Below are 24,197 nucleotides of genomic sequence, written 5' to 3' on the forward strand. Positions count from 1 at the left end.
CTCCGTTGCTTTCTTAGATCTAGAAATCAACAAAAACAAAAAGCCTTGATTTTTAGCATTTGCTCACACTGCAAATTTAAACTCCAACCACCCCTGTAATAACTTGCATATGTGAAGGAGGCTCTTTTAACCCTGCAGAGCACCTTTGCATCTTTTGTGTCATATGATCTTCATAGCTACCCTGTGAGACAGGCAGGGCAAAAGATGATTATTACCGGTTTAACAAATGAGGAAACTGAGACTTGGCTTAAGCGATTTGTCACACAGACAATTAAGGACAGAGCCAAGGCTGGCACCTCCCTCTGCTTACCCCCATTTAGGTGTCCTCCCTTTTGTTGTCCCACAGCTCACAGCTTTCAGAAAGCTAAGAATCAAAAGCCACAGATTCAGAGAATCATAAAAGCTTGGAACTGGGAAGGACCCCCAGGGTCATCCAGTCCAGCCTGGATCTGAACTGGATTCTCTTCTGATGGCATTCATTTCATCTCAACTTAAAGACCTCCAGTAACTAGGAATAATAATAATAATAAATAATTTATATAGCACCTACTATGTGCCCGACACTATGCTAGGTGCTTCACAATGATTATTTCATTTGAACCTCACAACTATGAGGTAAGTGTTATTATTATTATCCCAATTTTACAGATGGGGAAACCGAGTCAAACAAGGTCAAGTGACTTGCCAACGGTCTCAAAGCTAGAAAGTGTCTAAAGCCAAATTTGAACTCAGGTCTCTCTGACTTCAAGCCCAGTACTCTATCCACTACACCACCTGGCCACCTTAGAAATGAGCTTGTTCAAACAAACCCTCTTCCCAAGACAGCATTCTTACTCCGATGGCTGCTTGCTAGCCATGACTTCTCTCTCTGCCTTTCATATTGTCATGGGTATTAGTACCAATGAGGCAATGTGCATGATGGTTGGGTATTTTTATTAATAAGGTAACAATGTAGTTGTCAGGGTGAGGGGATGAGATAAGATAAGGGTGTAAGGCTATGACACTGGACGGATGTGAGGGATATGGTGGGGAAGGAACCTGTTGGTCAGGGACCACCCCTGACTGGGAAGAGCAGGATGGAGGAAATGGAGATGGGTTCTGTTCCTCAATCTGCTGTCCCCATGCCCCCATGAGGAGTCAGGGGACTGCTTAGGCCAGCAAGGGGAGGTGGTGCTTTGGATTGGGGTGGAAGAGGGGTGAAGCCAGAAGAGACTGGGTTCCCTGTTATATCAGAGCCTCCTGATGAAGCTGGGGGAGGGGGTACCTATGTGGGGTTGGTGGGGTGAGAGGAGGAGTCGAAACAAAACCATTATCTCTCCTCCCCTCTTCTTCCTTCCCCTCTTCTCTCCCCCCTCCTTCCTTTCCCCTACTCCCTATCTTCCACTGCCCAACAGCTAGACAAGATGCTGGACCCCCAGGTGTGGCGGGAGGCGGCCACCCAGGTCTTCTTTGCCTTGGGGTTGGGCTTTGGGGGGGTCATCGCCTTCTCCAGCTACAACAAACAGGATAACAACTGCCACTTTGATGCCGCCCTGGTGTCCTTCATCAACTTCTTCACCTCGGTGCTGGCCACCCTGGTCGTTTTTGCTGTGCTGGGCTTCAAGGCCAACATCATGAATGAGAAGTGTGTGGTCGAGTAGGTGACACTCCCCTTCTCCTCCACAGCTTTCTCCCTGCCCCATCTTCCCTTCCTCCCTTGGGGCAGGAGGCCTGGGATGGTCACCCCTACCCTTGGGCTGTGGAAAGGGGAACAGAAGTCTGTCTTCCCCAGAATCCTAGAAAGAAGGTCAAAGGCCTTCCTGCACTTGGTCCATTTTGGGGTGAGGCCTGGATAAAACAAATGGGGTAGAGGGTAAGGAAGCTGCCCTACTGGGGACACTGCCCCTGAATAACCCCCTCAATCCTCCCCCACCCTCTCCACTATCAGGAATGCAGAGAAGATCCTTGGGTACCTGCACACCAATGTCTTGAGCCATGACCTCATCCCACCTCACGTCAACTTCTCCCACCTGACTGCCCATGACTACAGTGAGATGTACAAGGTCATCATGACCGTCAAGGAGGACCGATTCCAGGAACTGGGCCTGGACCCCTGTCTTCTGGAGGATGAGCTCAATAAGGTTTGATGATTGGGCTCTCCCTTTGCAGGGACTAGCAGCAATGATGAAAGGGTCCAGGGTCAGGGGCAATAGACGTTTGGGGGTACAGGGAAAACATTAGACAGGATCCTTGTCATTAGGGAACTCTATGACTTAATTGATGAGGCAAGACAGATATATATTATTATATATGTATAATATATATCTATATATGAATTCATTCATCAAATATTTACAAAGCACCTACCCTGTCTTAGGTAAAGAGTAGTGTAGCATACTTAATAGGGGATTGGTCTTGGAGTTTGGAAGACCTGGGTTCAGATGCTGCCTCTCACCTATATACTGGCTGTGTCTGTGGACAAGTCCCTTAATCTCTCAATGCCTGGGCAGCTATGTAAGACCTCAGGCTGGAGATTTATTGCTAATCTGCATCTCAGCCTTGATGGAAGCTGTTTCCACACTATGAATACCTGACATTAATGAAATCACTGATCCAAATTTCCCAAAACTCATACGCTAAGTACTCTGATGAAGGCAAAGGCCAGGTTCCTGCCCTTATAATCTTGTTGGGTAGAAAAAGTGGTCACACATGAAAAGTTAAATAGATAGGTCAGGGGAGAATGCAAGAGGGGTCAAAAGACATCCCATGCTACATGAAGGGGAAGGGAATAAACATTTATTGAGTACCTATTGTATGCCAGCTGCTGTGCTAAGTGCTTTACAAATATCTCATTTGATATTTACAACAACCCTAGGAGGTAGGTGCTATCATGATTCCCCTGTACAGTTGGGGAAACTGAGGCAGACAGAAGTTAAGTGCCTTGTCCAGGGTCACATAGCTTGTATCTAAGGCAGGATTTGAACTCATGTCTTCCTCAATACAGGAATAGCACTCTATCCACCTTGCCACCTAGCTGTCTCTACATATAGACAACAAAAACTGGAGGTTCTGGGGAGGTAGAGCTTACTAATGAGACTAAAGCACTCAGGGAAGGTTCTATGGAGAAGAAAGAACTTGAAATGGTCCTTCAGGATGGATAGGATTGGGATAGGCAAAAAGCAGAGAAGGGAAAGGCATTCTTAGTGGGAAGAATGTGAGCATAAGCTGGAAGGGGAATGAAGTGTGCAGTGGATGGACCAGTTAGTCTGGGGTAAAGAAAGGGCTCTTTCTGGAGAATATTGGAAAGCGAGTTTTTCAAGATTGGTTGGGGCCAGACCTAAGAAGGCACTGAATATCAGGCTGTTTGGATTCGACTCCTCAGGCCACCCATAGCCAGCTGCTGAAGCAGTGGTTGAAAGCAACATTGTAGGGAGAATCATCAGACCATGTGTTGTGCCACATGGCTTGGAAAGGGGAAAGACCAGATGTGGGGAGATCTGCAATTAGGTTCAAAAATTCGATGACCTAAGTGCAGGATGATGGAGCCCTGACTTGATAGTGGCTTCACTTGGAAAGGATCTGGAGGTTTTGGCTGACCACAAATTCAATGTGAATCAGCAGTGTGACATGGGATTATTGCAGTCCCTCTGGAGTCTGTGATGCTGAGACCACCCCTGGAGTATTGTGTTCCAACTGAGGGTCTATAGTTTTAGAAGATCCATAGAATGTAAGCTCTCAGAGGGCCGAGGGCACTTAAGAAATGCTTCTGTGATGCAATTAAATTGCATTGATAAGGTAGAACCCATCCTAAGAGGGATGACCAAGATTTTGATGGGATCTGGAAACCATATTTGAAACAGGAATGTAGGGGGAAAGAGAAAGACTGGGAGAAACACAGAAAAAGAAAGACAGAGACAGACAGACAGACAGACACACACACACACACACAAAGAATATGAAAGCATTTGGCACTGATCGTGTGCTAAGCGCAGGGAACACATATGTAAGCAAGCAAGGCAGCAAGCAGCTACCGTCATTGAAGTCGCATTCTAATGGGGAAGACTGCACAGAAAGGGGAGCTGGAAGAGGGAGGGGATGAGGCTAAGGAATGACTGCCTTCAGTTTCAGAGGGACTGTCACATGACAGAGGGAGTAGATTTTACTCTGTGTTTCCGAAGTGGGACCCAATGGGTAGAACTTCCAGGGAGGAAGATTTTAGCACTATGCAGAGCTATCCAGCCTTGGAGTGGGCTGCCCAAGGAAACAGCAAGTGCTCAAGCAGAGGACTGACGGTCTTTCATGGATATACAAGGGATTTGGGAACTGGGTGGAGGTTGCCCTCCTGAGCTCACAGCTCTTTTCTCAGTCTAAGATACTATGAGTCTCTGAGTCTAAGATTCCTCATGTGTGCCGTGACTACCCCTGGCTGTGGCCGAGGGCTTGGCAGCTGGTAGCCATTAGGGGTGGTTTTGGTTGCTCCCTTTATCCTGTTGCATGCATACTGAATCTTGTACCTTCCTTCTCCTCCCTGTCCCCTTGGACAGTCTGTGCAGGGGACTGGCCTGGCTTTCATTGCCTTCACGGAGGCCATGACCCACTTCCCAGCCTCTCCCTTCTGGTCTGTCTTGTTCTTCCTTATGCTGATCAACCTGGGCCTGGGCAGCATGATCGGGACCATGGCTGGGATCACCACACCCATCATTGATACCTTCAAGGTGCCAAAGGAAATGTTCACAGGTAAGTCCTTTCCTCCTCTTTTTTTTCAGCCTCATACTCCCCCCCTCCCCACAGTACACCCCTCCATCCTCCATCCTCTGCTCTTTGCAGGAGGACAAAGGATGAACAGCTTCACTGCCAACAGTGCCCAATCTCTTGACTTCAAGAACATCAGCTGCTTTGTTTAGTTCATTTGTAGATCACTTAGTCCCCGAGTGCCCAGAAACCACCCCCTTCAAGCTGGTGTGACCTACGGCGTTCAGGAAAACTGCTAGTCAGTCAGTCAATAAACATTTATAAAACACAACAAGCCAGGAACTGTGATAAATACTGGGGATACAAAGAAAAGGGGAAAATAGTCTTTGGTTTCAAAGGGTTTACAGTCTAATGGGGGAGACAACATACAAACTATTAAGAAAGAAGACGCAGACAAGATAAATGGGAAATTCTAACAGAGTGAAGGCAGTTGTGTTAAGAAAAATTAAGAAAGGCTTCTTATAGAAGGTAGAATTTTAACAGGGACTTAAAGGAAGCCAGGGAAACCAGGAGTTAGAAATGAGAAGGGTGAACATTTCAGGCATGGGAGATGGCCAGGAAATGGAGCATCCTTGAGAAGGAATAGCCCAGAGACCAGGGTCACTGGATCCTGGAGGAGGGGAAGGTATAAGGTGTAAGAATGGAGAGGAAGGGGACAGCTAGGTGGCACAGTGGATAGAGCACTGGCCCTGGATTCAGGAGGACCTGAGTTCAAATCCAGCTTCAGACGCTTGACACTTACTAGCTGTGTGACCCTGGGCAAGTCACTTAACCCTTATTGCCCTGAAAAGGAAAAGAAAAAAAAAAGAAAGTTATGAAGGACTTTGAACACCAGAGAGAGGGGTTTATATATGAACATGGAGGTGATAGGGAGCCACTGAGGTTTTTTGAGTAGAGGAGTGACTGGATATGTTGGGAAAATCACTGACAGGTTTAACAGAGGATGGACTAAAGAGGAAGAAGCAAGGAAACCAACCAGCAGGCTCTTGCAATAGTCCAGGCATGGAGTGTTTGTACCAGTATGGTGTCAGTGTTAGAGGAGAGAAAGGAATGTATATGAGAGATGTTGTGAAGACAGGACTGGGCAACAGATTGGAAATGGGAGTGAAGACTTGAAGGTGACATCTATGTTGGTTGTTAGCTGGGCTCTGTCTCAATTTCCCCATTGGAACTTTGGTCTTTTGGTTGGCAAAGCTGGTGTGAGCTTGGTAACAGTGGCCTTTGAAAATCTGTGCCAACACCTTTCTTGGCAAGTAGGAAAGAGGCCGCTGGTGAGGTCAGGTCTCTGACTTTTCCAAGATAATATTAGTAGCCATACTCCTGTTTGCAACCTAGCAGAGCCAGGGTGGCCACAGGCCTGGCATTAACCATGAGGCTTCCTTCTCCTTTCCCAGACCTTGGTATCATTGCATTCCTTAGAAGGGATATAGAGGGGGGCAACTAGGTGGCACAGTGGATAGAGCACTGGCCCTGGAGTCAGGAGTACCTGAGTTCAAATCTGGCCTCAGACACTTAACACTTACTAGCTAGTGACCCTGCGCAAGTCACTTAACCCCAATTTCCTCACTAAAAAAAAAAGGGGGGATATAGAGGGCATAACGCCTTAGAGCTGAGGCGTTCTGACTCCTGGTCCCAGGGCCTAGCCCAGACTGCTTCACAGGGAATGAGACAACAGATGAATGGTACCAACGGCATCAGGGGTGCTATGGGAATTGTCCTCCCTAGCTGGGAGGAGAGGTGATGGGGAGAGGCTGCTGGGCTGCATCCTTCTTTGTGGGAGCCCACAATCTTAGAGGTTCCAAATTTTCTGTTCTCTTTGCAGTTGGGTGCTGTATCTTTGCGTTTCTTGTGGGTCTCCTGTTTGTCCAGCGCTCTGGGAACTACTTTGTCACCATGTTTGATGACTACTCGGCCACTCTGCCCCTCACCGTCATTGTCATCCTAGAGAACATTGCTGTATCCTGGATTTACGGGACCAAGAAGTAAGAGTCCAACTCAGGGGAGAGGGATGTTGGGGATGGGCAGGGAATGCCTTCCAAGGGTGGGAAGCCTGGGAGAGGGGAAATTCCTTCCTAAGGGGCTCTTGGTCCCTGCCCTGCTGATTACTGGGGATATAAGGAAGGTCTTTCATTCTCAGAAAACATGATTGCTGGGCAGCTAGGTGGCGCAGTGGATAGAGCACCGGCCTTGGATTCAGGAGGACCTGAGTTCAAATTCGGCCTTAGACACTTGATACTTGCTAGCTGTGTGACCCTGGGCAAGTCATTTAACCCCAATTGCCTCACCAAAAAGCAAAACAAAACAAAACAAAAATGATGACTCCAGTAGAGAAAACATGATTGCTGGTGGGCTGGTAATTCACTGACCCTTTCTCCTGGTGCCACTCAGCTCCCTGTTTAATTTTCAGCAATAGAAGTCAGGTTACGCTCACTGAATTCAATGGATTTTTTAAGCACCTATGGTTTATTGAGACCAAGTACTTGGAGAAGGATATAAGCTAGACTGGTTACTTCCATCTCCTTCGGGATGGGGAACCTGGTCAAAGAGAAGAGTTGTAGCTAAAACAGCCAGAGAGTAGTTCTAAGCACAAAATTGGTACCATGGGAAAAGGACTGGTTATACGGGTTGGGAGTCACTTCACCAATTCTGCTTCCATTTCCTCATCTGTCAAATAAGGGGCTTGGACTACATGGCCTCTGAGGCCCCTTCCAGCTCTAGATTTATGATCTATGATTTATAAGCAATTCTAGGAACCCATCACAGCCCTAAGTGCAGAAGAAATTAGGGTGGAGCCAAGAAAGGGCTCTGCCTCTGATCTGACATCTGGGATGGAAAGATAGCTCAGACATAAAAGCCCCAGACTTGAATCCTGCCTCACATACTAACTAGCTGTGTGGCACTGCGCAAGTCACTTGCCCTCTCTCAGCCTCAGTTTCTTCATTTGTAAAATGGGGTCAATATAAGCACCCACTTCCAAGAGTTAATGTAAGAATCAAATGAGAGAACTTATGGAAAGCATATCATAAACCTTAAAGCCCTTTAGAAATTTTCAATAGTATCACTCATCAGAACTTTCTCTTCTCAGTGGCTAACCTGTTCCTCCAGTCTTTCTTCCAATCAACCCCCTAATCCCCTAATTGTTGTTTTCCTTCTTTACTGCTCTAGGGAAAAACACCTTCTCCTGGCACTCTCTTGTCTCCTCCCTATGCTAATCCCTAGCTAATTGAACCCTAACACTCCTTAGTTCCTCTCAATCTCGTTCTCCCTCTTTTCCATTGACTACTTTAGAATGTAGGGCTTTAGGTTATTGAAAATCAGTCCATTCCCCTTGTATTCCTTTCTACCCACACACTCTCCCTCTTCAAACTAAGGGAAACCAGGGGCAGCTGGGTGGTGCAGTGGATAGAGCACCGGCCCTGGAATCAGGAGGACCTGAGTTCAAATCTGGCCTCAGACACTTAACACTTACTAGTTGTGTGACCCTGGGCAAGTCACTTAACCCCAATTGCCTCACCAAAAAACCCAAAACAAAACAACCCCCCCCCACACACACACAAACCCCAAAACCTAAGGGAAACCTAACTTTCTGTCCGGGAGGCTACATCTCTGTAATGCCTCTCCTTACAGTGGCCAGCCCTCTTTCCAGTCCTCCTGCTGTCCTTACAGGGCCAAAAGGAAGAGTCAATGTGTTCTTCCTTCTCACTTCCTTCTTCCAAACCACTGTCCTGATGAAATTGCTCAGTATCCCTTTCTGCTCAGAAGTTCATGCCATGTGGTTATACTGCTCTCTCCCCACCCTTCTTAGAGTCTTCTACCAAACCCTCTCAGCCATGGGGGGCCAAAGCAGCATGCTAGAGGCCTTCTTCTTGATATTTTGGCATTGCTAGAGTTGATACAGACAGCTGGGTGGTGCAGTGGCCTGGAGTCAGGAAGACCCCTCTTCCTGAGTTCAGTGTAGCTTCAGACACATACTAGCTGTATCACCCTAGGCAAGTCATTTAACTCTGTTTGCTTTAGTTTACTTATCTGTTAAATGAGCTGGAGGAAGAAATGGCAAACCCCTCCAGTATCTCTGCCAGGAAAGCCCCAAATGGGGTCACGAAGAGTTAGGCATGACTGAAAAATAACTGAATAACTGAAAGGGTAGACATTGCTTATATAAGCAAGCCAAGTGCAGGGGAGTGTTCCCCTGAGCCCTGCCTACATGACTAGCTCGCCTCCTCTTCTGATCATACAATCTCATAAGATCATAGAATTAGAGCTGGAAGGGGTTTTAGAGTCTATATAGTCCAAGTCACTCATTTTACAGATGAGGAAACTGAGGCAAACAGATTTGGGGAGGTCACATTAGTACTAATCAGTGGAACCAGGATTTGAATCTGGATTGTCTGATTTTGTCTTTCTCCATGACATCTTGCTTCCTTACTCTCTGACGATGTTGTTTATGCTACCCCTTGTGCACAAGTCCTCGTTGGTAATGTTGCAGCCCACTTACATCCACCATATTACACTTTGGGTCACCCGTGATTTTGTTTCTTCAGAGATTGCAGTGTTCTATGTTTTACTCTATGAGATCTTCAAAAGAATAGGATAAGGATCGAGAGTGAGCTCTAAGGATAGAGAGTGAATTTCATTGGGGTAGGGAACTCAAGTGAGGAAGCTCCCTCTACTGATGAAGATCAGTACCTTCTCTTCAACATCTAATCTTACAGAGTTACCTGGGACACTGAGAAGTTAAGTATCTTGCCCAGGGTCACACAGCCAAGAGGAAAGACTTGAACCCAGGTCTTCTTTACTCCAAAGCCAGCTCTCTATCCACTCTACTCTGCTAGTGCTGGAAAAATACTCATGTTTTAAAGATGGGTTATTATTTCAGGAAGCAGCTTGGGATCAAAGGAAGTGCTGTGCTGTTTCTCAAAGGCTATCGTCTTGCTTTCTTCCTCCCACTCAATTCCTGACCCAGGTCACTGGCCATCTGTAGTCTCTGTCCAAGATACTGATAGAACCAGCTCCACAGAGTTCCCATCAAACCGCCTACCATAGGCCAATCAGATGCTATTAAAGAAATTACTGAGGTGTGGTGGCTATGGAAATATTGAACAGGAAACGAACACAAGAGCTATGTTGGAGGTTGTCATTGATCAGACATGAGAGATGAAAGGAGAAAGAATATAATATATTATCTACATTTTGAACTGCGATATTGAGTAACGGTAGTGACACTGATGGAAATAATGAAGTTATAGAGGGGTAGATTTAGGAGGAAAAACCAATAAATTTGGCTTCAGACATGTTGATTTTGATATGCTCGAGACATCCAGGTAGAGATATCTTATAAGCAATTAGATATTTGAGTCTGGAGCATGGAAGAGAAGTCAGGGCTGGAGAGGTATAGATTTCTGAGTCATCTACAATATGGTATATAGTAGTAAAAAACAATATTGCACTTAGAGGCAGAAGAAGTAGGTTTGTACATCGACCCTAGCCCTTATGGGCTTTGTAACTATGGGTGGGTCATGTAAATTCTTAATTTCAGTTGCCTCATTCAAAAATGAGAGAACATTTATACAACATTTCAGGGTTGTTGGGAGAGAAGTAATCCTTAAAGCTCCATAGGAAAGTTCTTGTTATTACATGAAGGTCTTAATTGAAGCCCTGAAACTCCATGAGATTGGCAAGTATGGAGAACCTTTTCTCAAATTCTGTTAGGAAGTCCTTTCTTATGTAGAGCCTAAATTGTCCTCCTGGCAACTTCTACCTACTGGGGTCAAGCAGAAGAGAATGTAATCCTGTTGTGGGTTTTTTTGTTTGTTTGTTTTTGTTTTTGAAGGGCAATGGGGGTTAAGTGACTTGCCCAGGGTCACACAGCTAGTAAGTGTCAAGTGTCTGAGGCCGGATTTGAACTCAGGTCCTCCTGAATCCAGGGCTGGTACTTTATCCACTGCGCCACCTAGCTGCCCCCTGTAATCCTGTTTTTGTATAACAACCCCATAGAAGAGAGATCTGGGTTTGGATCCTGTCTACTTACTTCTCAGGGTTGCAAAAAAGGAAAGCCCTCTATGAACCACAGGTGTGAGATCATTCTATAGTTGTCTTCCCTCTGAAACTACCTCTAATCCAGCCTGTCTCTATCTTGTTTGTACATGTTGCTTGCTTGTTGTCTCTCTATTAGATTGTGAGTTCTTTGCGAGCAGGCACTGTCTTTTGCCTGTCTGTATTCCCAGTGATTTAGTAGAATTCCTGACACTAAAGTCACTTACTCAGAGGGGGTGTCAGAGCCAGGATCTAACCCTGACTCTCTCCACTACAAACTGCTGCCTACCTCTACTTCTGTTAACGCAGCCTCATTGTTGGCTCACGTTGAACTTGTAGCCCACTAAAACTCGTTCAGGTACTGGGTAAATATTTGTTTAATTGAACCTGGGAGACTCTGGGGAAGCTGTACTTCTCACGCTTCCCCAGCAGAGGGCATCCGAGACCGTCCAAACTTGATCTTAGGTTTCAAACAACAAAGGACCTTAAAAGCCATCTGGTGAAGCCCTTTCATTTTACAAATGTTTGCATGTTTGCCCTCACTTGCTCATTGCTTGGGTTCTGATGGCTCAGACTGAGGGTAAATAGCAATTGTTTCTATTCTGGCCAGAAGCTCCAGGGGTCTTCCCCTCCCAGACTGATTCTTTTGTGAAGGTACCTAGCCTTTAACTACTGAATGGGTGTTGCCCCAGACAGACTGAGAGCTGGGAAAGACCTTAGCTTAAAAAGGCCAAGGCCTCCCACTGCATCGGGGTCCGCCCCCAGTCATCCTGACACTGGACTGATGATTCTGGAGGAGGGACTATGGCTGGTGTCTTTGCACAACTCTGCCTCCCTTAAATCCAATTCACTCGCAAGTCAAGACGTCACCTTCTGTATGTCATTGGTCCTTTTTTAGAATGAAGGACAAACAACAAGCATGTTTGCCCACTCTTTGCATGACAGAAATACTAAAAAATACTAGTCCAGTGTAGGTCCAGACAGAAATTCTTATTGGCACTTGGCTTCTGGGAGAAACCATTAATCAAACTAGGCAAGTACTGGCTAGTTGACAACTCTTGTTGATCCCTGTCTAGTGATCTCTTTCTATTACCCTGCACTGTCCTCCTTCTTGAGCACCTGCTCAAGCTCCCTAACAGTGAGGACTTTATCTTACTTATCTTCATCTCTATCTCAGAGCAGAGGATAATTCCTTTTGTGTGTGTGTGTGTGTGTGTGTGGTTTTTTTTTGTTTGTTTTGTTTTTTGTTTTGGTAAATTTCTGCTTTTGGTCTAGTTTCATCAGGGTGGGGTACCACCAGTCCCTTCACCAATGCAGATCTGCAATCGTCCATGATGTATGGTCTTAGAGCATTGCTTGGGGGTGGGGTGGCCCACCAAGAGGGTAAGTGACTTGCTCTTGGTATGTATCAAAAGCAGAACTTGAACCCAGGTCTTCCTGACCCCAGTGTTGATCCCTTATCCACCCTACCACAGTGCTTATTGCCTTGCACATGAGAAGCGATTAATAAATGTGGACAGAAAGGAACAAAGGAAGGAATCCAGATGGCCAATCTTCAACTTGTCCTCCCTCAGTTCTGTACTTTTTCTCACCCCACATATCCAGGCAGTGTCCAAGTCTTGTCAGTTCTTCTTCCACAACACTTCTCACATCACACCCTTTCTTTCTACTCGCATCACAGTCACCCAGGGCTGTGCTTGAGTCAATTAAGACCAAAGAGCTGGTTGTTAAATTTTCAGTGTGAGCATTTATATCTCCGCTACAAACCATGGCTTGATTTATTGTTTTGCTGATTTCTAGATTTAAGAAAGTGATGGAGAACATATTAATAATGCCGATTAAATAGCATGTTCTATGTGTGTATTTCCCCCCTTTTCCCCTTCCCAGATCTGGTAGTTAAATGTTTACCCTTCAATCATCCTAGTTCAGGCCCTGATCACATCTCACTTTAACTATTATACTAGCTTCCTGATTTGTGTCCCTGCCTCCATTCTGTCTCCCTCTCCTATCCATCCTCCACAAAATCTACCCAGTTATATTCCTAAAGTACAGGTCTGACTGTGTCACTTCCCTGCTTGGAAAATTCCAGTGGCCCCCATTAGCTCTAGGATCAAATCGACATTGCCCTGTTTGGTATTTAAAGTCCTTCACCATCTGGCTCCAACTACCTTTCCAGGATTATTATACATTACCTCCCTTCACGCACCCTATCGTCCAGCCAAACTGGCTACCCTGATCCTCTTCAGACGTGGCACTTTGTCTTTAGTCTACACGTCTTTGTACAAACTGTACCCTATACCAGGAAGGTGCTCCCTCCTCCCATCTGCCTCATGGAATCCCTGTGTGTCTTCAGAGCTCAGCCTGAATGCTACCTCCTACACAATGCCTTTCTCGATCCTCCTCAACTAGGAGAGCCTCCCTATCCCAAGGTTACTTTGTATTTCTTTGGATATATCTTGTATATAAATGCAAGAGTGCATTGTTTTTCCCTTGTTTAAAAAGTAAGCTTTCTGGGGCGGCTAGGTGGCGCAGTGGATAGAGCACCAGCCCTGGAATCAGGAGTACCTGAGTTCAAATCCAGCCTCAGACCCTTGACACTTACTAGCTGTGTGACCCTGGGCAAGTCACTTAACCCCAATTGTTTCACAAAAAAAAAAGTAAGCTTTCTGAGGGTAAGAACTTTTTCACTGTTGTCTTTGCAACTCTAACACAACATAATACAATACAATAAATATTTGTTAACCACCTACTATATGCCAGGCACTGTGCTAAGTGCTGGAGATACAATAAGAAAAGGAAAGACAGGCCCTGCCCTCAAGGAGCTTATAGTCTAATGGAGCAACACGGCATACAAAAGGAAGCTAAAATGATGGGGAGAAAGCACTAGGTATGGGGTGTAGGGGCATGATGATGGTAGGGTAGAATCCAAAGAGGGCAGCTGTTGAGAAAGGAAGAACTCACTGGGCTCCTGAGCCCTCTTTATTTGGAGGGTTTGGGAGGAGTGCTTTACTCCTTTCTCTGGTTCTCCAGTCAGAGGGGCAGAGGCTACGGAGGGTCCTGATGAGGTGTGGGAACTAAAGCTGAAGCAATCTATGGGATGATGAGTTTCCTGGTGGTGAGCTTTTCCTGGGGCCAGTCATGATGATGGTGGAGTAGCATCCAAAGAGTATAGCTGGTGGGAAGTGAAGAGCTGGCTGGGCTTCTTTCTCCTCTTTAAATGGAAGCACCTGCACAGTGCCTGACACACAGTAGGTACTTAAACTCTCGATTGTTGAAGGATGGAAGACTTACTGTATTATTATATATTGATTGTATATTGAGCATTAGAGGCAGCGAGGTGGCACCATATTACATAGAGTGATGGGCTTGGAGTCAGGAAGACTCATCTTCCTGAGCTGAAATCCAACCTCAGACATTTGCTAGCTGTGTGACCCTGGACAAGTCACTTTACCCTGTTTGCCTCAGTTTCTTCATCTGTAAAATGAGATGGAGAAGGAAATAGCAAATCACTCTAGTATCTTTGCCGAGAAAACCCCCAGTGGGGTCACAAAGAGTCAGACATGACTGAAACATGCTGATCAACATGTTGATCAACGACAAACAACAAAAGATGGCCCAGTGGATAGAGCACTGAATCAGGAGAAAGCAAGATCTGAATTCAAATTTGGCTTTGGACACTGGTCACTTTGTGGCCCTGGGCAAGTCACTTAAAGGCTGCCTGACTCAGTTTTCTTTTTTTTTTTTGGGGGGCAATTGGGGTTAAGTGACTTGCCCAGGGTCACACAGCTAGTAAGTGTTAAATGTCTGAGGCTGGATTTGAACTCAGGTACTCCTGAATCCAGGGCGGGTGCTCCATCCACTGTGCCATCTAGCTGCCCCTGACTCAGTTTTCTTATTGGTAGAAAGGGGATAAAAATAGCACCTACCTTCTAGAATGGTTGTGAAGACCACATGACATAATACTTGAAAAGTGTTTTGTAAACCTAAAAGCATACTATAAATGCTAGCTATTGTTATCATGGCGCCTAGAGTTCTAAGCTAGGAATGTGAATGGAGACCAAAGAAATACTCTGGAAGACTTTTCAGTATACCTGAGAATCAGTGTATTTATCCTTGACCCTACTCCTTCACATCCTTGAATCCCAGTTCAAATGCCACCTCTCCTCCTGCCATGATTTATCTAGCTGTAAATAATTGGAGCTCTTGGTTTGCGCCTCTCTTGCACATTAATTATATCCCATTCTTTTTTATTTTTGTGAGACAATTGGGATTAAGTGACTTGCCCAGGGTCACACAGCTAGTAAGTGTTAAGTGTTTGAGGCCAGATTTGAACTAAGGTCCTCCTGACTCCAGGGCCGGTGCTCTATCCACTGTGCCACCTAGCTGCCCCCCAAATTTGGCATTCTTTTTTTTTTTTTTGCAGGGTAGTGAGGGTTAAGTGACTTGCCCAGGGTCACACAGCTAGAAAGTGTCAAGTGTCTGAGACTGGATTTGAACTCAGATCCTCCTGAATCCAGGGCTGGCGCTTTATCCACTGTACCACCTAGCTGCCCCTGTTATATCCCATTCTTAATTCTAGTATTTCGTGTTGGTATTATCTATCCTGTTAGATTGTAAGCTCCCTGAGGCAGGAACCACGTCAAAGCTAAGCTCTATCTTCGAGAGTCTAGCGAACGTTTATGTGTGAATGTTTATCATATGCCATATTGACAGGCACAAATTAATGTAGTACAAAGAGTGCTAGACCCGATCTCAGGGCTGTTGGGTTCCTGATTGTCCTTTACTACCTGTGGGTATCTTTGGGCAAATCATGTCACTTCTCTGGGCCTCCAGTTTCCTCATCTGTTAGATGAGAACGTTGGATGAGATGATTTCCCAAGTCCCTTCCTGCTCTCACATTCATTGTATGATCCTGTGAATATGGGACTTTTGTGGTTGATTAGGACAGAGAAAAAAGAACAGGAGATGAAGTTGCTCCCACTGTCCTAGGATTAGGGAGGAGTTAACCGAGAAAGCTTCTTGCTGATGATGAGTTCTGAGCCAGGCAGATGGGGGGTGGGGGATGGGGAGAGAATGTTCCTTATCCCTGAGCAATGTGATGAAAGATAATCACTCAAGCCCTTGGTTGGCTCTGGGCTGGTGGTGGGGACAGTCACTCCCATCTCCTCCAGTTCTCTCTGTTTTCTTCCCTTGCCAGGTTCATGCAGGAGCTGACGGAGATGCTGGGCTTCCGGCCCTACCAATTCTACTTCTATATGTGGAAGTATGTGTCTCCGCTGTGCATGGCCATTCTCACCACTGCCAGCATCATCCAGCTGGGTGTCACCCCACCAGGCTACAGTGCCTGGATCAAGGAAGAGGTGAGGAAAGAATAGGTCACTTTTCCCCAAGCCTCCCTCTCCTGTGAGCTTTTCTGTTTCAAAGGGCAGGGTCACATCAGTTCCACTGGATCCTTCTTGAGTCACTATCATTTCTCAGACCTATTTATTTGTTCTCAGTAGGGAGTTGATGCTCTATTTTGGAGCTGGGGAAACTAAGTCCCAGAGAGGCCATATTAGTTAGCCACAGTGACTAAGCAAGCTTAGCAGTGGAACCAAAGCTAGATCCCAGGTCTCTTGATTCTTACTCTATCATGTTGTCTCTTATCATTTATAGGATGTGTCATTTAAAAGCACTGGTTCCGGAGTGAGAGAACCTGGGTTCTGTCTAGTTTTTTTTTTTTTGAGGATTTTCAATTTTTAATAAGGGAATACTTCATTCAAGTGGCCAATCATTTATTTATTTGTTAGTTTGTTTATTTGTTTATTTTGACATTTATTTATCTCTTTATTTGTTCATTCATTCATTCATTTATTTAGAATTTTCCCGTTACATGTAAAAAATTTTTTTTCACATTTTTTTTTAAACTTTGTGTTCCAAATTTTCTTCCTTCTTCCCTCAAGTGGCCAATTTTTAAAAAAAATTGTCACCCATTTGCCTTTCCTTTCAGTTATATTTTTCAACATTGGCTCTTGTAAAAACCAAACAAACAAACAAAAGAAGCCTCGTTTTTTTGGTAAAAGTTACAACCAAAAGCAAGTATCTCCTGCTTTCAGGGCAAAAGAAAAGAGGGCAGGAAAAGGGAGAGGGATGGGGAAAATGAGATCAAATATATCAAGTATAAATATGTTGCTCAAATTCAGAATAATGATTTAATAACTCTTGGTTATTTCATATGTATCTGGGAACAGAATAGACATGTCCCAAAACCTGTCGAAAGAGGCAGAATTCCAACATTTGGTGCAACATTCCAAGAGGGGCTTAAACTAACATTTCTGTTTCCTTTGAGACTGTTTCCATCATCAAAGAAAAATATTTTGATTTCACATCTTGCAGCAGCAGCTTCAGATTCTCACTTCTCAGAATGATCTTGTCCCAAAGGACAACCTGGTTCAGAGCATTATTTTTTGTTGAATATTCTGCTGATAAATATAGAAGCAGTTGCTTTACATTCCAATCAAATACATTCTCTAGATCAGCAGTTACACGGAATGTAATGAATCCCAGATCACTTCATTCTCTAAGTCCAATGAAGTCTTCTGCATTTTTTTTTTGGCAAGTCACTTATTTTCCAAGGGTCTCAGTTTCCTTATCTGTAAAATGATGGGATAGGATTAGGTGGTTTTTGGAATACCTTCCAGCCCTAGAATTATGATTCTATACTGGGGGTGTGATCTGTCTCTTCAATACTGTGGCAGAGAAGGGAGTGAAGAAAGATAGCCATGTCCCCTTGGGGTGCCTAGGACAGTGACCTATGCCTATAGTTAACAAGCATTGACTAAAATGAATTGGTGAGGAGGGTCAGAGAGAGACCATTCTTGTAGCCTAGAGAGAGAACCAGGCAAGACTGACTCACTGGCTGATGCTTGTACTTAGTGTACCCCCCCCCTTTCTTCCTCTCTCAGGCTGCAGAGCGGTACCTCTATTTCCCCAACTGGGCCATGGCTATCCTGATCACTCTCATTGTCCTGGCCATTCTGCCCATCCCTGTGGTCTTCATCCTCCGCCAGTTCCACCTGCTGTCGGATGGCTCCAATACCCTGTCTGTGTCCTACAAGAAGGGCCGGATGATGAAGGACATCTCCAATTTGGAAGAAAATGATGAAACCCGCTTCATCCTGAGCAAGATGCCCAGTGAGACTCCCTCCCCGATGCCCACCCACCGCTCCTACCTTGGCCCAGGAAACACATCCCCCCTGGAGATGACCAGTGCCCCCAACGGACGCTATGGGAGCGGATACCTGCTGGCCAGCACCCCTGAATCTGAGCTGTGACCATTGTCACTCTACTTCCCACCCTCCATCCCTCACCTGCCTCTGGTCTACCCTCCTACTGCCCATATTCCTGACCGGTGGTGGCACCATCCCCAGTTCAAATGGCTATTGGATTCTCAGAGCCACCACCTTGCCTCTTAGAATCATTCCTGGGACCCTCGGTGTAAGGAACAAGGGATTAGGAACTCGTTCCCTTCCCTACTACCCCCATATTTGCCTGTCTCTCTAACCATCCAGCCCCCTCCATACGTCTGGCCAAATTACATACCCTAGGAGGTGCCATCACTATAGTTTAGGTGCTGTGGTGGCTGTGTCAGAGATGACTCAGGAATTTGGATTCCCAGCCTAGCAGCTAGTCCAGGTGACTCCTGAGGCATCCCTTTCACCTCTTCCCCCATTTTCTACCACCTCTAGTTGTCTCTCTCCTTTGGTGTTTTCTTGCTCCTTACCTGGACAGAGCTTGACAAGGCAGTGACTCCAATAAGACCGCAGGTTCCTCTCTTGGGATCAGCAGGTTACCACCATGTTGGTGATCTGGGAGAAAGATGCAACTCATCCTTGTAGGCACAAGCAATGGGGTGGGCAGCCCCTGGGAGGCCTTTGTGAGAGAGAGCAGGGAAATTGCCGCTGGGGCCTCAGGTAGTATGGATGTAGGGCTTTCCTCATGCCTGATCCTGTTGAGGGGAGCTTGGGGGAGAGGAGGGGGAGTGATGAGTTGATGATGAATGGATTTCAGCACTGAGCGATATTCCTGACACTGCCCAAAGTGTAGGAGATCTCGCTCAGGGACCAGTATAAGGTCTCCCCCAGCTGCGGGAGAAAAGAGGGGAGGTGAATTATTGAAGGATGCTCCTTTTACAGTGTGTGTGCACACGGACACATCTGTCCTGCTGTCTGTCTCCTCGTGTCTGTGAGAATAGCCCTGCCTGGGGTCAGGTGAGCATCTCAGCTCGGGAATGCTTCGTTTAGCTCTGAGTCAAACCTGAAGGCAGTGGCCTTCGACTCTCTCCAGTTCTGGGAGCAAGGACAGTTGGGAGTGAGGTGGGCTGGGGGCAGAGGCTGCTCCCAAATTTGTTTTCAGAAGCACATGATTCCCCCCTCTCCTCCCCTTGCGCCCCCCCACCCCGCCCCCGCCCACCATTCCAGGCATCAGGGCAGTCCTCTCCACAGGCAGCTACTCCCTCCAGAGCAGGAGGGCCCCGGGATCTGGAGGATTCTCTGAGCTCCTAGGAGTGTCAAGGGGACTCTGGCCCAGGACCTGCCTTGCCCATGTTTGGTTAATTAGGCACAAGAGGGAGAAGTCCTCAGGTCTGGGGTAAAGAGTTTCAATTTCACTGCCTCCCCAGCCCTGATGGCCACTCCCCAATCCTGCACAACCCCTTCTGGACTGTCTGCACAATCCCAATGGCAACTCCTTTCAGTGCCCCCTCCCCCCAGGGGTTCTTTTCACAACATCATGCCCAGTATTCTAATCCGGACTTGCCTGGTTGAGGGCTAGCCCCCGCCCAGGAGGCATCGGGATTTCTGAGCACAAACATGGAATCACAGGACCTGAGTTCAAATCCCTGTTCTGTCACTTGCTACCCACATAGTTTATCTGTAAAATAAGCGGGTTGGATTAGATGACCTCTCAATCCTGTGACAGTGGTAGGGAAGTTGTGCAAATGAAGAAAACACTTCGTGTTTCAGAATTTAATTGGGAACTGAGTATCTGATGAATGAATTAACAAATGAATGAACGAACAAATTGCCCTCAAACTTTCCCTGGCTTAGAAACCGATTCTCTGCCTTTAGACAATTCTTCCACGGTGAGGTACTAGGCAAAAGTGCTTGGTCCAGGTCCCTCGGGGAAGGACCCTGAAGTACCTTCCTTGGATGGATGTGGCCAAGGTTTCACTCAGGATCAGGAGGGGACAGACAGACTGAGCCTAGGATCCCCTTCTCCTCTCTCTGTCTTCTGCACCTTGGCCATCCCCTTCCATCTTCTCATCTTTCATCCTGTCCAGCCTCTCTCTTTTCCTGGCTGCTGCTTCTGCTTCTTCCTTGCCTTCTCTCTCCCCCCCACCCCCCCACCCCATCCTCTTAGGGCCTCCTATGTGGGAGGTCCTTACTTATTCCCACAGTAGGGTGAGCATATGAATGAATCTGTCCCAATCTTTGGTGCCCTCACCTCCCAGAGACTGATTACTCCTCCCTCTTCCCACCCCTGTCCTCACCTTTGCCCTGAGCTTGATCTTCAGTGAAATTAGGTAGGAAAAGGAAAATTTAAAAAACCCGAGAGAGACATACATTATATATAATATATATAATATTCTATATATTCTATTTCTATTGTATATATGAGCTGTACATGTCCGTGTAAATGCTGTTTAATGAGAAGCCCAAAGCAGTGATTAGTGGACTATTTTCATCCTCAGTGCTGTACAGATATATTTTCATTGTATATTTGATATTTATAATTTTTTTTTAGTGTTTGGCTGGGTGAGACCCCAGCCTGACAGCCTGCAGGGGCAGGGCACTGGGCTGGGTGGGTGGGTGGGGGGAACCACTCTTTTGTTTTATGTGGGGTTCAGTATTGCATTGTAACCATTCGCTGTAGGCTGGGGCCTGGTTCCCGCTGTGTTGTTACTTACTGTGTGTTAGCCATAGGGCTCCTTTGATAGGTGAGTAGGAGCTTCGTGCAGGCGTGTGTTAGGATTTGTGATTCCTTGTGTCTACTGCTTTCCTGGGCCTTTTACCCACTCCTGCCTGCTGCTGTCCCACACTAGACCTTGGACTGATAGATTGGAAATGAGGGAAGAAAAGGCCCCCACCGGTGGGGGTGCCCTTTACCTACTAGGCTTTTACCTTGGGACAACAGAGGCCTTAGTCTACAGAGTGAATTTTACTCCAGGGTGATGTCTGTCCATCTGTCTGTCTGTTTGTCTTTCTGTAAGTAGCCAGAGTGAGCTATCCATGGATCCCATGTGTCTAGAAGTGGTTTGCATTCATAAATGAGCAGGAACAGAGTAAGACATTATCACCCTGGCCACTCTTCAGAGATAGAGAAAAGGGCAAGCAAAACCCTGAACCTTCTCTTCCCACCAACAACTTAGGTGCTCCCATCAAGTTCATAGTCCCTCTTACCAGAGAAGAAACTCCTCCATGTCACTGGCTGGGGGAGGTCCTTTCATCTATCCCCCTGTCTCTGTGCTTATTGATGCTGACAATGCAGTAAGCTTAACCTGGCAGATTGGCATGAGTATATGGGATGCAAGTTGAGGGGATCTCTGCTGTTCTTAAAGATTCTTCAGTGTTCCAGTTTGGGGTACCCCCGTACTTACTAGGGACAAAGCACTGGGGTGGAGGCGGGGAGGGACAGAGGCAGCCAGGCTGTCTTTACCACAAACTCCAACTTTTCTACTTGATGGAACAAAAGAGTTTGGTTGATAAGGGTAAAAGACTGGCCTCTGGGGCTCTAAGGGACAGATTCATGGGAATGGGGGGTAGGACATGCCTTTTGTGTCCTCCTCTCAACTTCCCTAGCTACTGCTTGGCTTGGTAAAACTTGGTAAAGGGCCAGAATTCATATGCAAGAAGTCCAAGGAAACCAGAGGATCCCAGACAAAGCCCTTCCCTGTACCCCATTATTTCCACTCTCACAATCTTACAGGAGGGGTTCTCCTTAGGTATGGGCAGGCCAGGACCCACCCAGCCCACACCTGGGAGCTGTGGGCCATAACATCACTGGGGAGAAAGAGTGGGCAGGAGCTGAGCACATCCCTGGTTCCCCTCCTGCTCCTATCACCAGCTTTTTGCTCAGGGAGATTTTTCCTCCACCCCGCTAGCAAAGACACTATGCCAGGCACCGAGCTGGGCTCCCCTAAGGTATATGTAAATGTGGACAAGACCGGTGCTAGCTTGGATGGAAACAGGTGGGCACTGGGCAGGGTGAGGTTTCTCTTCCCTTGACCACCCCCAACAGGAGCCAGTTGGGCCCAAGCAGGTGTGGGCAGGTTCCTGGCCCTGATAGCTTTTGCTTTCTAGCAATAAATTCCCCATAGTGCTGGGGACAGTCCCTAAGAAGTGAGTCTGATGTTAGCTATGTAATCTGTGGCCTGTGAGTTGTTGTTAGAAGCTGCTGTTGGTCCTGGCCCCCAGTGCTTGCCTGCAGTATTACTAACTGGCCCCAGTGGCCACCACATTCCAGCCCTCCTCCCCATCCTTCAACCCTGTCCGAGGTTTTCAGCTCATCCACCTGCTCTGAATGAAGGGCATTTGGTTCTGCCTCTCAGAAATGCCTTACATCTGCCCACCCCAACCCCAGGGTGAGCAGAAGGCAACCAGATTTAACACCTCACCGCCCCTACGTTATTTCCCAAACCTCCCTCCCACCAGCTCAATGAGCGTTCTAAAGTCCTTTCTCAGCTTAAAACACTGAGTTTGGCCCAGAATTCTTTGCACAGCCTGGAGGCAGCTAAAGTGGTTTCTCAGAGAGAACAAGCTCTTCTCCCAGACCCTGGAGTTCTGGGGGTCAGGTTTGTCTCCCAACTAGGGTGGAACTGAAGGACTGGGATCTGGAGGAAGGTTCTCAAGGACAGATGGAGGCCACTGTCTCCTCGGCCAGGTTCCATTGTACAGATAGTTAGATACAAGCACACAACTTATAGCCACTTTGTTTTCTAGTAAAAGTTGAAATATAATTCAGCACATACGATCCCTCCCCTCTCCCACCCCCCCACCCCATGATGTAGCCGGTCAGAGCTCTTATTAAAAACTGCCCTACTTCAGGAGGAGGGAACACGACAGTCCTTCCGAACCCCCTGCCACCCCCACCATGGGGCACAATAAAGTATCTCTTCTTACCAAGCTCTTGTTGACTTTGTTTCCTGCTTGGGTGGGTTGGGGGAGGGAAAGAAGGGAAGAGAATTGGGGGGGGGGTAGGGAGAAGGGTAAAGGTTCCAGGGAAAAGGTGGGAAGGCAGAATAGAGAAGTTGAGGGTCATGAAAGGCAGCATGAAGGTGCTGGCTGGAAGAGGAAGGATCTCCAAAGTTTGGGAGGGATTCTGGGGGAATCTGTCCTCAGGGAAGAGCCCAGAGCCAGGCCATGTAGAGGATGGAGCACCAGAAGTCAGCAAGATAACCAGCATTTATGAACTATTTACCAAGTACTAGCACTGTACTAAACTCTGGGATAAGGCAAAACCAAAAGACAGTCCCAGGCATCAAGGGAAGATGATGCCGAGAAGGGAGTCAGTGTCAGAGTGATGCTGCATGGTGAGAAAGCCCCAGAGGACTGAGGGAAATGTCTGAGTGAGACCACAGCTGAAGCTTGAAGAAACAGGAGGAAAACCGGGGATGGTCAGCCTGGGAGCCTCCTCCAAATGGACTCTCCTGGAGAAAGGCACCAGGGGAGAAGGGGGCTGGGATGGAAAGAAATGAGTTTGAATTCTGCCTCAGACACTCACCACCTGCGTGACCCAAGGCAAGACAGTAGATTTCTCTGGCTTGGGCTCTATAGCCTCCAAGGGCCCTTTCAGTTAAGTCCATGGTCTTATGAGAGTGGGGCACATACAGATGCCTTACAGTGGGTATCCAGCAGGGGTCTGTGCTTGCCATAGGATTCCCTCAAGGGGTGGCTACAGGAACAAGGCCTTTGGAGATTTGGGATCACCTCTTCCCTCTCCCCAACCTCCACCTCTGGAGCTGGTTGCAAAACGATGGTCGATTTGAAGAGCTGGAAGGCATCCCATAGCTCATCTAATTATTAGAGCTGGAATTTCGAGAAAGACTCTTTATACCAAGCCCATAAGAGTTCACCAAGTCCTACCCTCTGGGATCAAACAGAGTAAATATAATTCTCCTATCACAGACCTCTTCAAATACGTAAATACAGCTGTCACAATGTCCCCCCACCCCCACCCCTTCCCCAAGCTTCACCAGGCTCAATTTCCCCAGCTCCTTCAGTGCAGAGCCCTCTCACCTTTCTGGCCCCTCTTTTCTCTTGTTGTACTTCAGCTTGTTAAGATCTGTCTAAAATAGGGCTGCCAGAAGTGAACGCAGCACTCCAGCTGTGGCCCAACCAGGGCAGAATGAGAGGAGACCGTTACCTGCTTGCCATTAAAATATACTTTCATTAGAA

General features: G+C 46.8%; 1 protein-coding gene across 2 annotated transcripts in view; it reads left to right on the top strand.

Moving 5' to 3' along the window:
- Positions 1-22,862, top strand: part of SLC6A17 (solute carrier family 6 member 17) — a 63,979-nt gene extending 41,117 nt beyond the window's left edge. For both annotated transcript variants that reach the window (XM_044001596.1, XM_044001595.1), the window contains 6 exons: positions 1,395-1,636; positions 1,928-2,120; positions 4,524-4,716; positions 6,554-6,713; positions 15,962-16,124; positions 17,709-22,862. In XM_044001596.1, coding sequence (XP_043857531.1) covers positions 1,395-1,636; positions 1,928-2,120; positions 4,524-4,716; positions 6,554-6,713; positions 15,962-16,124; positions 17,709-18,077 — 1,320 coding nt within the window. In that variant the 3' untranslated portion in view covers positions 18,078-22,862. The remainder of the gene's footprint in view (positions 1-1,394; positions 1,637-1,927; positions 2,121-4,523; positions 4,717-6,553; positions 6,714-15,961; positions 16,125-17,708) is intronic.
- Positions 22,863-24,197: the final 1,335 nt, after the last annotated feature.

This window comes from Dromiciops gliroides, chromosome 4, assembly GCF_019393635.1.
Source record: "Dromiciops gliroides isolate mDroGli1 chromosome 4, mDroGli1.pri, whole genome shotgun sequence".
In the NCBI taxonomy this organism is placed as follows: domain Eukaryota; kingdom Metazoa; phylum Chordata; class Mammalia; order Microbiotheria; family Microbiotheriidae; genus Dromiciops; species Dromiciops gliroides.